Source organism: Delphinapterus leucas, chromosome 14 (genome assembly GCF_059928025.1).
Source record: "Delphinapterus leucas isolate spDelLeu-1000000601 "Yukka" chromosome 14, BTC_Dleu_Yukka2, whole genome shotgun sequence".
In the NCBI taxonomy this organism is placed as follows: domain Eukaryota; kingdom Metazoa; phylum Chordata; class Mammalia; order Artiodactyla; family Monodontidae; genus Delphinapterus; species Delphinapterus leucas.
The window spans coordinates 27,926,024-27,941,079 of NC_143142.1; the positions used below are offsets into that span (position 1 = coordinate 27,926,024).

The 15,056-nt window shown below is 41.6% G+C and overlaps 1 protein-coding gene across 3 annotated transcripts in view; it reads right to left on the bottom strand.

The window, feature by feature from the left end:
- Positions 1–15,056, bottom strand: part of LOC111162924 (nucleoporin SEH1) — a 118,965-nt gene that overhangs the window by 56,773 nt on the left and 47,136 nt on the right. For all 3 annotated transcript variants that reach the window (XM_089894868.1, XM_030764288.2, XM_030764287.2), the window contains 7 exons: positions 14,669–14,817; positions 10,464–10,824; positions 9,886–10,029; positions 4,035–4,099; positions 3,259–3,468; positions 950–1,076; positions 222–340 (listed from right to left, as the gene is read on the bottom strand). In XM_089894868.1, the coding sequence (XP_089750994.1) occupies positions 222–340; positions 950–1,076; positions 3,259–3,468; positions 4,035–4,099; positions 9,886–10,029; positions 10,464–10,824; positions 14,669–14,817 (1,175 nt within the window). The remainder of the gene's footprint in view (positions 1–221; positions 341–949; positions 1,077–3,258; positions 3,469–4,034; positions 4,100–9,885; positions 10,030–10,463; positions 10,825–14,668; positions 14,818–15,056) is intronic.

The following is a 15,056-nucleotide window of genomic DNA, read 5'->3' on the forward strand; positions in this document are numbered from 1 at the left end:
GGGGTGTACATGGGTGCATAAGCTGTGATAACTCACTGACTGTAAGTTTGTTTTATAAACTCTTCATACATTTATTGTACACTGATAATATTTAAAGGATACTTGTAATAAAATTGAGTAAGAAAAATGTTATGCATTTTTTACATGTGACTTTATCTTGATCTTGTATGAGAATTATGACAGCGAGGTTTTAGCTTTCCTTCATGAAAGGCTTAAAATACCTCTGTTTTCCCTTTATTGGCAGTTAATGTCACATCATTTTCATCCACTTGTGAAATACTCTCCAGTTCTTCAGCCTGAAGTGTAACTGATCCTTCACTTAGCTGTGCCTTTAAATCTCCTGTAGAAAATATGTAATATTCAACTTACATCTATACACTATATCACAGAAACAATCCGTGGGATAAGGACCACTAAATATCCCAACCCCCCCACCCCCCACTGGAATATAGGCTCTTTAAGGACTAAAGCACATTTTATACAATTTCATGATACAATGCACGAGGCATTATACTAGCAAAAAGTAGCTGCTTGATAATTGTTATGTTAACCAAGAAAGTCTGATTTTAAATATTCATCACAGATATTTATCATATTTATACTATCACAGTCCAAATCTGAAAACTTTTCTTTAAAAGTCCACCTAAATAATAAATATAATAGCTAAAATTCATTAACTCAGCAGTTTAATAGGCCAAAGTTAACCCAACCACTTGAACAGATTATATTTCATTTACTTTTGTTTTTACAAAAGGATTTTAGGTGAATTTTGGCTGACTTGTTTCTACTTTAGATTGAAAAGGCAATGTGAAGTTATATAAAAATCAAATCTGTAACTAAATACTCAAAAAATTCAAAGTGGTATATACATTACTTTCTTCCACATAAATAACATGATCACACAACCACTAACTTACAGGTTAAAAAAAAACTTCATTTAATCCATTACCTGAAAATAGACCATGGTTAAGGTGAGCCATTTCTTTCTCCAAATTACTTCTTGATACATCTGATTTTCTTATTAGAGCAATAGGTTCTCTCTTCTCTGGTGATCTAATAAAATAACCAAATGATGGCTACAAAATAAACATGCCAATTATTTCCTTAGTTTTCAACTGCTTTGAGAAATTCTAGACTATTTTATCCTAATAGTGGTAACCTAGCTAAAATTGATTTCAACGAAATGATTCTTTTTCCATTTAAACGTAAGTTGGGACTTCTCTGGTGGTCCAGTGGTTAAGAATCCACCTTCCAATGCAGGGGACACGGGTTCGATCCCTGGTCAGGGAACTAAGATCTCACATGCCACGGGGCAACTAAGACCCCCGCACCACAACTACTGAGCCCACATGCCGCAACTAGAGAGAAGCCCGCGCGCTGCAATCAAGACCCGACGCAGCCAAAAACAAACAAACAAAAAAACCCAAAATAACATAAATTACTAGAAATGAACTTTACAAGTCCAGACAGGACCTTTTATTTCCTTACTGCTAGCTATCTTTAATCATCAGAATGAATATTGTCAAATAATTTGCCCTTACTAAGAAATCCAAATTAAAACAACCCAGAAATGATACTTTGTTCCTCCAGTAATTGTTACTGAGCACCTGCTATGTGTCAGGCACTGGTAATAATCATCAGTGACATGTCAGTGAGAAAAAAAATGTAAAACTTCCTGCCTTCCTGGAACTTACAAGGGTATTTTATTTTACACAATAAATATGTCCTTGAAAATCTGTATTAAGATGAGATACATTCCTACTGCCCTAGATGAGCGTTCAGAAGGTCACATTCATGGACCTTGCTCAAGGGCAGGGAATTCCCACCTGCCTTCCTTCCAGAGCTCTCACGATAGACCTGAAAAGCAAATTCACTAATGCACTCAATTTTTGATCAATCTTCACTCGAGGATTTCCTCCCTTGATCCAGCAACTTGAACCAAGTAACATTTCATAACTAATACAAAATGACAGATCCATCTTCCCACTGTGTGGTGTTTTGTCCAGCTGTTCAGAAAGGAATTCAGTTATGCTTCAACTTCTCTTATAATGTCAAAACCAATCCATCCAGGCGGAAAAATCTGCCTAAGTATTTACTCTCATTCTTTAATTCACTGCATAGACAGGACCCACAGTTCAGTTTCAAATTTTCCTGTAAGTCAACTTCTAACACCCTAGCTGTTTAAAATTATACTCTTAGTGAAATCCTACTTTAATACACACTCCCTCCGACAGCACTAGGTCCCTCCATGAAATTCACCAACAGGTCCTTCGACTCTACCTCCAGAGGAAATCCTGAACCCTAGAACTTTTCTGTTTCCGTACTGCCATCCTAGGCCTCGGCCTTCAAGGCATCTCCTCCACGTGCTAAGCCTCTGCCTGCTTCTCCTCCTCTGAGGCTCAGAAACCTCCTCCGCCCGGCTCCTGTCACACCTGGAGATGGGCCGGGCACCCTGCCTCCAAGCACATGTCCCCAGTTCCCTTGAGATGAACCCAAGCCCTGCAAGGGCCCCTCATGACCTGGCCCTTGTCTACTTCTGCCATCAGACCACCGACCCAAGCCCACTCACACGAGCTGCGGGCCTACTCTCTGCTTCTCCGATATGCCCTCCAGCTCCCACCTCCAAGACTTTTCTGGGAACATGCTGCCTCCTCCCCACCATTCGGGCACCACCCCAGTGCCCCTCCTCAGACACCACTCTGACCCTCACAGGCGACACAGCTTCTCCTCACTCCTTCATACAATCTACCACTATCACTTGCATTTAAAACTTTTTACATGTACATTTTAAAAAACCAAAACACTCCTATATTTCAAAACATGTTTTTAGACCAGAGGTTTAAAAAATGAATCTTTGAATTCTTCCCACAACCAATGATATAACATCAGCAACCAATGAAACAGCAACTAACAGGGATGGAGTACTTAATGCACTTGAGGCCGTGCTAAACGCTGTACGCGCACTATCACAGTATCCCCCCCAAAACTCTATAAGACAGTATTCCATTCTAGAAATTGGAAAATCAAGGCACAGAGGAGTTAAATACATTGTTCCATGCCACAGAACTAGTTAAAAGACAGAGCTAGGACTGCAGTCAGGGTACAGCCACTAAAAAACTGAAGCTCTTTACCAATATTCCACCATGGAGTCCCTATCCTGTCTCTGCTTTAAAGATACTCTGATCTAGCTACACCATCATAACCTTCAAAACATAAGGGCAAGTGAATTTAACCACTTCTAGAACACATGGTACTTACTCTTTTCACATTGTAACCACCACCAAGGCAACCGAGAGCTTCAGACCTTTGAGCAAAGAACTCTCCTAAAGACAGACGTAAATAAGTGGCATCGTCTTTGTCCAAATCTGATGTGCTAAGTGATCTCCTCAACAGACCATAATTGACTGAAGTTACCCACGATGTATCCCCTAGGGCAACTGAAGTGTTCTGGGCATCTATATTTTCTTCCTAGGAAGAAAGTCATCATTTCATTTCATTTCTCCAGCAAGCCTTCTGTTCTTCTAATATATAAAAATACAAATTTCACTAAGGAAATTTAAATATTTAAAATTTTTAAAAATGTGTACAAATTCAAGCTTAAGCAGCTAATAAAGGTAATAAAGTCCAGAAAAAGAGAAATTTTTTAATACCTGAGTTATGATATGCATTGTTTTAACATATTGCTTAAGTCAAAGACTGATTGTCATTAATACAAATCTTTAGAAAGGAGTACATCTTCAAATAAAAACGAATAGCACTAAATTCCCTCATTTTAAAACATGGTAAAAAACTATATCTTTGAAGCCTATTAAGGCAATTTTAAGTGAACTAATAAGCACTATTTCAGTATGCCAGCTTTTTCTCAATTAATAATTTAGAGTCTGAAGGAAAAGGCAGAAATTGTCTAAACATGAGAAAAATCAAGATATAATTCTATACTCACTATATATCTTTTCAGAAAGAAATGAACATTTTGCCTACATTTAAATATAAGAAAAACTCTAAACTTTGGTTAATGTCAATAAAATACAAACCTGCATAAACTGATGCTCTTTATTAAATTCTTCTTCATCTTGTGCAATCAAATCCAATGCATCAGCTTAAAAAAAGAATAAGTTTTATAATTATATTGCACTGATGCCTAATTAAATACTAGCATATAAATATAACATAGCTAGTTAGGAAAATGAAATATTAAAGAAATAAAACTGAAAGAAGTATGTGAAAGCTTCCATCACAGAACTGATGCATCTGTATTAAGCACAATAAGAGCATGTGGTTCTGAAACTTTTGGTAATAAACACCCTACTGTGATTGATTTCATCAGGTACTAACTTGTTCTAACTTACTAATGGGGCTTTATAATGTAAGCTTTTTATAAAAGATTAACTTCAGCCTTGCAGTTTGGCACACATGAGTTAAGGTACCTGCCCATGAATACCCATGGAATTTCATCTGGAACATCAGATGGACAAGCCACTCTGTAAATTTGTCATGAAGATGTCTGCTGGGATGCCAACTACCTGTTTGTCCCAACACCCAGGACTGTCCTAGTTTTTGTTTTTGTTTTTGTTTTTTGCGGTATGCGGGCCTCTCACTGTTGTGGCCTCTCCCGTTGCGGAGCACAGGCTCCAGACGCGCAGGCTCAGCGGCCATGGCTCACGGGCCCAGCCGCTCCGTGGCATGTGGGATCTTCCCGGACCGGGGCACAAACCCGTGTCCCCTGCATCGGCAGGCGGACTCTCAACCACTGTGCCACCAGAGAAGCCCCTGTCCTAGTTTTTGAAAGGAAAAATCCCACATCCCAGCAAACCCCACAGCCTAGGCAAACAGGAACAAGTGTTCATCCAGTGTCCGCCCTCAAAGTTCCGAATGAGCAACTCAGTTCACCTTAGGGAAACCAATGGGCACGCAGCCCTCCATCTCTAGGCCAAGGCCACAAGGCTGGGGTAAGTGAGCAGAGGGCCAGGTGTAACACAATGGGGAGAGAGGACAGAGGCAGGCTGAACAGCAAATATCCTGCTCAAGGCATTAGAATTTAAAAGGATTTTAAACATGTTGGCTGAATCAGAAAAGTCTGCAGGTTAGACTCTGGACTTCCCATCTGCTGCCCATTCTGCCTCTGCCTGGTGCTTCCAGACAGTGGCTGGAAGGGGAGGAGTGAACAGCAACCCAGAACGGACAGTCCACTCGTGGCCCAAACAAGAGAGATGTCCCTACTCTCATCAGTCCATCAGGGGCTAACCCAATCCAAACTACCCTTCTGGAAGCCCTGAGGGCCCAACACTAACACCTTGAGAGACAAAATGAGAACAGACACAGGAGGCTGTTTCCAGCAGGGACAGGAGAGCACCCACCAGAAGTAGCTCAGGATTCTGACTTGTCAGGGCAGTGCTGGTTCCTTACTTTGCGATCCCACCACCTCCCACATAAACACGTTCTGAGCCTACAAGTCTATGAACGAGCATCGGGAGAGCCAGGACGCTCCAGAAGTCACATGCAGAACAGTTATCTTCCACAGGAAATATTTTTCTATGAAGATTCTCTGTGGGGTCCATGACTCAAAGTGTTAAAAACCACTGCTCTAAAGTGTGAAAAGTATCAACCAACCAAATCTAAAAGCCAGGAGAGGGTAAATAGGAAATCAGATCGTAAGAAGGTAACCCAGAAAAACTTAATTTACTTCAATGAGTTAAAATATTGTATTTTTAAAATCATTAAGTAAACAGCTCCAAATGCTATTTTATTATACTCCTGAGTACTTTTTCTCTGGACTTTAAGACTCTTCAATTAAAGAAAAGTCTACAGTGACATTGTTACCACGTATGCTCATCAGAAATCACTCACAGATTATGAAAAAGCAAAACTTCATTTCTTACAAGAATCTCTGCCCAATTTTTTGCCAAATCTGCAACCACAGTCCTCTCCAGTGCCACCTGAACGCTTTTGTTGTTAAATTCTGAAGCAGCAATACCGTTCCCCATCCCCTGCCCGATGTTTAAATCCTAGGCCACAAGCAGAAGCGGCAGCTCACATGGCTGAGCTGTCAGAGAGGCGGAGGCAGAAATGGGGAAGTGGGAATGGGGAAGTTTTAAGTTTTCATTTAAAACTACTTTGAGGACTTCCCTGGAGGTCCAGTGGTTAGGACTCCGTGCTTCCACCGCAGGGGGCATGGGTTCGATCCCTGGTCAGGGAACTAAGAACCCACAAGCTGCACGGCACAGCCAAAAAAAATTAAAATTATTCATTTATAAATAAATAAAACTGCCTTGTTATTATAAAATTATGCCCTTGGTCCAAGCTTCCTCTTCTGAGTATCTCCTCCTACATTTTCAACATTTCTTTTCCCTTCGTATAAAGTCTCCCATTCCATTCACGCTCCCCCAGCCCAATTCCCCTTGACTACTTCATCCTTTCTTTCCTCCCATCAAACTTTTCCATAGTTTTCAATAATCATTTTCTCCATTTCCTCACCACCAGTGCTACATCCTTTCCTACTCAGCTTCTCTTCATTCCCTAACCACACAGATGGTTTCATGAAATTCCTCCACTATCTATTTTATCATATTTCTCCTTTAATAGTAACATGCCCACATAGTTCTAAATGCAGATGGTATAGGTACATTCTGCTTCAATAAAGAGTTCTTGGGGCTTCCCTGGTGGCAAAGCGGTTGAGAGTCTGCCTACCGATGCAGGGGACGCGGGTTCGTGCCCCGGTCCGGGAAGATCCCACATGCCACGGAGTGGCTGGGCCTGTGAGCCATGGCCGCTGAGCCTGCGCGTCCAGAGCCTCTGCTCCGCAACGGGAGAGGCCACAACAGTGAGAGGCCCGCGTACCGCAAAAAAAAAAGAGTTATTAGAAATTAACCAAAAGACGTAACGGAATACAATACTGCAAGTCTCCCTCATCACTGGCCCCACTTCCCACACCTCCGGAAGCAACCAACATATGTAGCACCCCATGAAACCCTTAACTAGTTGAGAACCTACTGACCTTTGAGTTCTACAAGTAGCTAGAGAGCCCTTTTTTTTTAATCTTTCCACTGTATGTATTTAAAAATATGTATGCCTTTCCTTCTTCCATCTCTTTATGCAAATATTGGAATAAGATTTTAAATAATTTATTTTGGTGATCTTTCCCTTACCAGTACTAAAGAGCTCTGTTTCCTTTTATTACGGCCACAGGGTATCCCCTCGTATGGACGTACCTTATCTAATCAGTCCCTGTTTTGTACATCCACGTTGCTTCCAACCTTCTGTGATGATGAACAATGTGCACACACATCCTATACATCTGTGCAGGTGTAGCTGAAGAATAGTTCCCAGGGGAACTGACTTTTAATTTCCTTTTCTATAAGCTGTTTACATCCTTTGCCCAGTTCTACACTGAGTATTGGTCTTTTTCTTATTGTTTATTAGCACAATTTACATATTTGGGAAATGGGCCCTCACTCTGTAATATGAATTGCAAATTCTTTTCTCAGCTTCATCACTAACTTTTAAAAACTTTTTACCAAAGTATAATATACATTAAAAAGTGTATGTAAGTGTGCAACTCAATGAATTCTCAAAATCTGAACACATCTGTGTCGTCAGATCAACACCCCGGATCAAGAAAGAAAACATGCCAGCACCCAAAAGGCCCCCTGAGCTTGCCTCCTGTCACGGCATGCCAACCCGAGGGTAGCCACTATCCTTGCTTCTTACTCCACAGAGCTGGCTACATACACGGCATGTATTGCTAGTCAGCCTTATCTCATTCAACATGTTTGTGAAATTCATCACGCTGCCGCAAGTAGCTACACATCCTTCATTCCCATTGCTACACAGCATTCCAAAGTAGGTATAAACACAATCCATTCCAAGGTCAATGGGAATTTGGGAGTTTCTAGTTTGGGACTAATACACATAGTGCTACTACAAACATTTTAGTGTATGTCTTTTGGTGAATACATACACCCTGAACACTGGGTATATACTTGGGTGTAGAATTATTGGGTCATAAACTATGAAGTTCGTAAAGTTCACCTTCATAAGATACTGCCAAACAAGTTCCAAATGGTTTTATCAATTCACACTCTCACCAGCAACACATGAAAATTCCACAACTGATGACTTTTCAAGTGACAGGGTCCCTAACCAGTGTCCAGCCTGTGCCTACTGTCCTTTGTAAATCAAGATATCACTGACAACTATAACTTAACCTCCAATTTCTGACTCATATTTCCAACTACTGAATATCCCCACCTCAAACCACAATCATCCAAAATTCTACCATGTCTTCTGATTTTTCCCATCTCAGTTAATGGTACTGCCATTTTCTCAAAATAACTTAAGACCCCAAACCCCCATCTTTACTTACCTCTCTACTATCCGCTGAAATCCAGTCACCAAATCCTAGCGATTTTATCTCCACGTCCCTCATGAGCTATTTTCTTCTCATTCTCACTGTGACACCTCGATTTCTACAACACCCTAAGGAACCTACCATTTAACTGACCATCGAGGCCAGAGGGAGACTCACAAAGCAAGCTGGACAAGTATCTTCAGAGGCTCCCAAGTGCCCACCAGGCACGGCTCAGCACGGAGTCCAGCCCCACCCGATCCCTGGCCCAGTCTTACCACTCTGGCTTCATCTCACCATGTCGCGTTACTCTCCCCTTCCCACGTCTTGCCGTAAATGCCAGCCACGCTGGGTTATTTACCATTCTCAAGACACGCCCATGCTTCCTCATCTCATCCTCTTTCTTTGGGTTTTCTATCCACTTGGGACTTCTCATGCCCAAAATATTTACCTGTTGAAACTCTACCTCAAAAGCCACTTCATATATAAAATCCTCTGCTACCCACTCATGCAAAAGTTATTCCTCCCCTCAACTCCAAACGATGCTGTTGTTCTGTATTCTCATCTTATCCCTCTTAGCTGATGGACAGTTTCCTAAGGGCTGGAAACATGCCTTATCGACTGATCTCTGTACTTCCACATCAATGGACATTAGGAACAGCTTAGTACAAGCAGCTGTTAGAGTAACTTCTTCCTCTGGCACCTTCTGAGCCTATTAAAAATACGACTGAGGGGGGCTTCCCTGGTGGTGCAGTGGTTGAGAGTCCGCCTGCCGATGCAAGGGACACGGGTTCGTGCTCCGGTCCGGGAAGATCCCACATGCCATGGAGCGGCTGGGCCCGTGAGCCACAGCCGCTGAGCCTGCACGTCCGGAGCCTGTGCTCCACAACGGGAGAGGCCACAACAGTGAGGCCCACGTACCGCAAAAAAAAAAAAAAAAAAAAAGTACGACTGGGCTTGACAGGCTCCTCGTTGTCTTTCCTCATTCCAGGTTTAGAGGCGCTCAGGCCCTAGAGGCCTCAGTGGCACAGCAAATGTCCACAGGCCAAGGCTCACAATGCTGTGCCTTCTGCAGCGTTTTCCTTTCACGGTCAGAGATTCTGCTAATTAACAAATCTAACTGAGGTTCCTAATGCTCTCATCCTCTGAGATTTCATTTATCTTTCTCGACACTTTTCTCCCATTTTTTCATTACTGAGCTTTTACTCTAAAATGGATTGGCTTTTGTAACTGCTCATTTATCAGAATAGTTCTTTTGTTCAAGACAATTTATAAAGTGAGAAAGTAAAGCCTAAGGTGCTACTAACTGCAACACACATGCTCTAAAGTGACTCACTGTCCTTACTTAGGGAAAGGCTTGGCTCAGTCCACAGTGATTACCAATGACTGACTCAAGCCTCTGTTCCTAGAGAAACAAGTGAAGTGCTAATAAGTACATATCAAGAAGGGATTTGATGTGGCCGGCCAAGATGTACATGGTAATCTCAGAACACCGTCTGAAAATGAAAATGGTTCAGAGCAGAGGCTATCAATACACTTACAGCCAGATCTGAAGTCTTCATTCATCTCATCACATAGCGACACATTTACATCTTGTTCTTTATCAAAAGCTGTGTAATAGGCAAGATCAGTGACCCATCTGCCCTCCTCATTCTGATAGACCACACTCTGTGATAGATCTGTTTCTAGAAAATAAAATTCCAGAGACATCCAATGACACATGCAACAAATAAAATGATACAATATTCTTAAATAATTTTATTTAGTTGACTTATCTTAGTTATCAACAGTACTGAAATCTGCCCAAAACTAGTTAAAGGAAAATCCATTTCCCCAAAAGAAAAATATCTCTCTGATGGTGAAAAATCCAGCCTTAATCACAGTAAAAGTCCATCATGGAGGAGAGGGAGGAAGGAAAAGATGACTAATAGTTAGAAAGGCACATTTCCACCAGATCTGTGAATAAAGACACCATTTTTTAATCCACAGAACACTTAAATATTTTAATATGAAAGATTAGGGAAGTTTCACTTGGAAATATATCCTGTTCAAAATGTGTATAAGCATTTTTACATATTTCTTACTTTTATTTTGGGAAAAAAAAAAAAGGCCCACTTACGGTCCTTGCTCTTTCCAACGGATTCATAACATTCACACGTTTGCCTTTCACTAGTGGGTGACCACAGAGCACCAGCGGAATTAAATGCATTGTCACTAACAGACTTCAAAGATGCTACATCCACATTTTTTTGAATGGACACTTGAGGCATCTCAGTGTCTAAAAATCTATCCACAGGCAAAACTGTTTCTGAGTCTGACGCCAAATGCTTATTTTGATGAGGAGATCCTGTATCCAGCTTTAAAGGGTCTATCAAGCCAAAATCACCTTTACTGGCATTTGTGTCGTGAAAGTAAACAGGGTTAAGTTTCGCATTAGCAGCCCTGAGAGTCTTTGCCAGAACTTCTTCTCTTCCGCTTTCCTTTAAAAATTAAATAACAGACCAGAAATAAGTTTTGTTTTTCATAACTCCTTCCAAAACCACCAAAAAAGTTATACAGTTGACATAATATATTTATTCTAGAAAGGAACAGACTACACAATATTCTTCCAGACTGTATGTGGACCAATCGTAAGGAACTTACCAAAACCAAAATTCAAAATGTGGTCATGGCAAACACACACCAACAGATTCAGATACCAAAAGTGGGGCCAATATGCTCACTACGGCACAGGATGTTAGAAATGTCAGTTTAACTTTTGTAATTATCACTGAAAGTCTCTAAAAGGATGGGAAGCCCATCAGTGTGACCAGACTCATAAAATTAATATTATTAACAGGCTCTGAAAACACAAATATTAATAACTTTAAGTTATTTTTATTTTATTTATTCATTCATTCATTTTTGGCTGCGCAGGCTCTTCGTTGTGGCGCATAGGTTTCTCTAGTTGCAGCACACGGGCTTAGCTGTGGTATGTGGGATCTTAGTTCCCTGACCGGGGATCGCACCCGGGCCCCCTGCATTGGGACCATGAAGTCGTAACCACTGGACCACCAGGTAAGTCCCTTAATTAACTTTTAATAGGAGTAAAACAGCAACTACTACAAACGACCCTGAGGAGTTCAAGAAAAACTGCCTCAAACATGGCAGATTAAGCCAGTGCCTCAAAACCACGCTCTCCAACATACCTTCCCAAAGGGCACTGCTCACTCTTTCCTAAAATAACAACTGCTGAAAGGGACTTGCATGCCCACAACCCTCTTCTCAGACACTCAGCCACCACTATCTCAAGTGCCAGTGAAGCCTTAAAACAGCAGTCTTTTCTGCTATAAGATGTACAACAACAAAAACAGCCTCATAGGCAAGGTTTTTCAAAGTTAGGATACTAAAAGGAGGTAGTTCTATATAAAAGACAAGACACAGACTTTGAAATAAGATCATACATTTAAATTCCAGTGCCACCATTTATTAACCGGGTGATTTTGCAACAACGTTATACAAAAAATAAACAATCTCTACCTTATCTCAAAATAAACTCCAGATGACTTAAAGATTTACATGTAAAAGTACTAGGAGGAAATACAGATGGATAGTTTTATATTCTTCAGTGAATAATATCTTCGTAGTATTAAACTTCTGTGGGTTAAATTGAATCTCCCAAAAAAGATGTGTCCAAGTCTTACCCCCAGGTGATACCTGCAAATTGTGACCTTATTCAGAAACAGGGTCTTTGCAGATGCAATTAAGTTAAAGATCTTGAGATCATCTTGGATTTGGGGCAGGCCTTAAACCCCATGAGGAAGACCTCAGAGGGACACAGAGAGAGAGGGACAGGCCACATGAAAATGGAGGCGGATACTGGAGTGACGCTGCCCTGAACTAAGGAACACCAGAGCCCCAGAGGCTGCAAGAGGCAGGAAGGAGCCTCTGGTGGGAGCTTAGCCCTTTCAACACCTTGTTTTCAGACTCTGGCCTCAAGAACTGTGAGAAAATAAATTTCTGTTGTTTTAAGCTAGCAAAATTCTGGTAATTTGTTCTGGCAGGCCTAGGAAACTAACAAAAACACTAAAGCCTGAAATACATGAGGACCAGGAAAGGGAGACCCTGTGAGGACGCAGGGAGAAGCTGCCATCTCCAGGCCAAGGAGAGAAGCCTCAGGAGGAACCAGCCCTGCCCACACCTAGATCCGGACTCCCAGCCTCCAGAACTGTGAGGAGATATATGTCCCCTGTCCGAGCCAAAAAACAAAATAAAAAAATGAAGTGCATAAAGAGCAAAATATCTCCTTGACACAGAAAGCTTATAAAAACAAGAGTTAAAATATGAATATCCCAATAGAAAATAAGACAAAGGAGACAAAGAACTGACATTTAAATTAGACAACTATTTTCACATAGGATACTAACAAAGACTAAAAAGAACCAGAACATAGGAAACCAGCTCTCTCCTCTGCAAAGCGCCTGAAAACACTGAATAAAGAATGCAGTCAGACAATCCATGTGCTCTGCAGGCCAGTAGGGCGAAGCTACCACCTGTGGGACTGTGACTGACCATGGCCATGCGACAACCCTCCCAGGTGGAGGCAGAGGAAACCTGAAGTGAAGCCACTGGCTGGTGACCAATTCCAGGTAAGGGTTTCCTACGGAGCAGAGCTGCTCCCTCGCTGCTACTGAAAGTCACAAGGGTTTGTCCAAAACAAAGCGGAGGGGGGTGAGTCGGGGGAATACAGCTGCTCTGATAGTTTTGAAACCTCAACACAAAATAGGTCTCTGTTGGGACTTCCCTGGTGGTCCAGTGGCTAGAACTCCGTGCTCCCGATGCAGGGGGCCCAGGTTCGATCCCTGGTCAGAGAACTACATTCCACATGCTGCAACTAAGAGTTCGCATGCTGCAACTAAAGATCCCAAGTGCCACAACTAGAGATCCCACATGCTGCAAGGAAGATCCCGCACGCAGCAACAACAAAGACCCGGCACACCCAAATAAATAAATTAAATAAAAATAGGTCTCTGTCTACACTTGGACAGTGTAACTCAGCAAAACTTGAGAGTTAGGAAATGTGAGGAGAAGGGGAAAAATAAAAGCAATCCAAAGGTCTCTTAGGAGGTGGGGTTTCAGGAGGCAATGAAAGTACCTGAAATCCCACAGACTACTTCCTGATAACAAAGGGGGTCAAGGAGGCATCTGGCCAACACCATATTCATCAAGATGGTCAAACAGCATCACCAACAGGAGACAAGTGGGCTGACAGGCCTCCCAATGGGACACAGAGTATACAACAATGCTTATGTTTAGAGTCAATCTGTTCAAGGGGAAAATGTTCAATCTAATCAGGAGGAGGAAAGCAGTCAGCTATATCTACCATATGGGTCATTTTACAAAACAACAGGCCTAGATTTTACAAAAAGTTTAATGACATGAAAGAACTCCAAGTCATGGCAACCAAATACAAGTGTAATCCCTGATTAAAGCCTGGATCAAAAACAACAAAAGTAAAGGACATTTGGAGACAAGTGGATAAATTTGAATATGAATTGTATATTAATTTAAGTCACAATATCAAAGTTAGATAAGAGAATTGTGATTATGTAGGAAAAAGTCCTTATTCACAGGAGGTAAATGCTGATGTATTAGGGTGAAATGTCATAATATCTGCAACTTACTTTTTTTAGAAAATAAATTTATTTTATTTATTTAGTTTTGGCTGTGTTGGGTCCTTGTTGCTGTGCGTGGGCTTTCCCCAGCCGTGGCAAGCGGGGGCCACTTCCCGCCGCAGCGCACAGGCTTCTCACCGCGGTGCCCTCTCCCGTTGTGGAGCACGCGCTCCAGGCGCGCGGGCTTCAGCCATTGTGGCACACAGGCTCTAGGGCGCAGGCTCAGCAGCTGTGGCACACGGGCCCAGTTGCTCTGCGGCATGTGGGATCTTCCCGGACCAGGGCTCGAACCCATGTCCCCTGCATTGGCAGGAGGACTCCCAACCACTGTGCCACTAGGGAAGCCCTGCAACTTACTTTTAAATGACTCAGTAAAAAAGTACTTATGGAGGGACAAAGAAAACACAAAGATGGCAAAAAAATGTTCACAACTGGCTGATCTGGACAAGAGTATACAGATGTTCAGTGCACCATTCTTTTAATTTTTCTATAGGTGAGGGAAAGGTAAGCAGTAGCAGGAAAGGACAGGAAAGGTATTTCTCATCAGTTTGTATCTGGGGAAAACAGAATCCAAAGAAAACCAAAAGCTTAAGTTTTATTAATATCCACTGAGTCCAGTAATGATTTTCTAATGTCAAATTTCTGAAAAACCATAAAGTTTGGAATATACCTGACTAGGATCACTTGCAGGTAACTTAAAATAATTTTCTGGAGATTCCTGTCCTTCTAGGCCTTCATACATCATTCCTGGAATTGCCAGTTGCTCAAAATAAGCCTCCAAATGATCATCATAAAACTCTTCATCATCGATATCATCATCTAATTGGTAAAATGGAGGAGAAAATAGGACAGGCTTTAAAGTAGTGACTGAACTGTAAATAATATATAATCAAAAAGGTTGATAAAACACATGGGTCAATAGTCTACATGATTTTGCCTTAACATTTGACATGAAAAAAACCAATGTAATTTCAGTCTGTAAGTCATCATGAGCATTCTAATATAAACTAATATTTAACCTTCATTGAGAAGACAGCACAGAAGCAAGTCCTGGCATA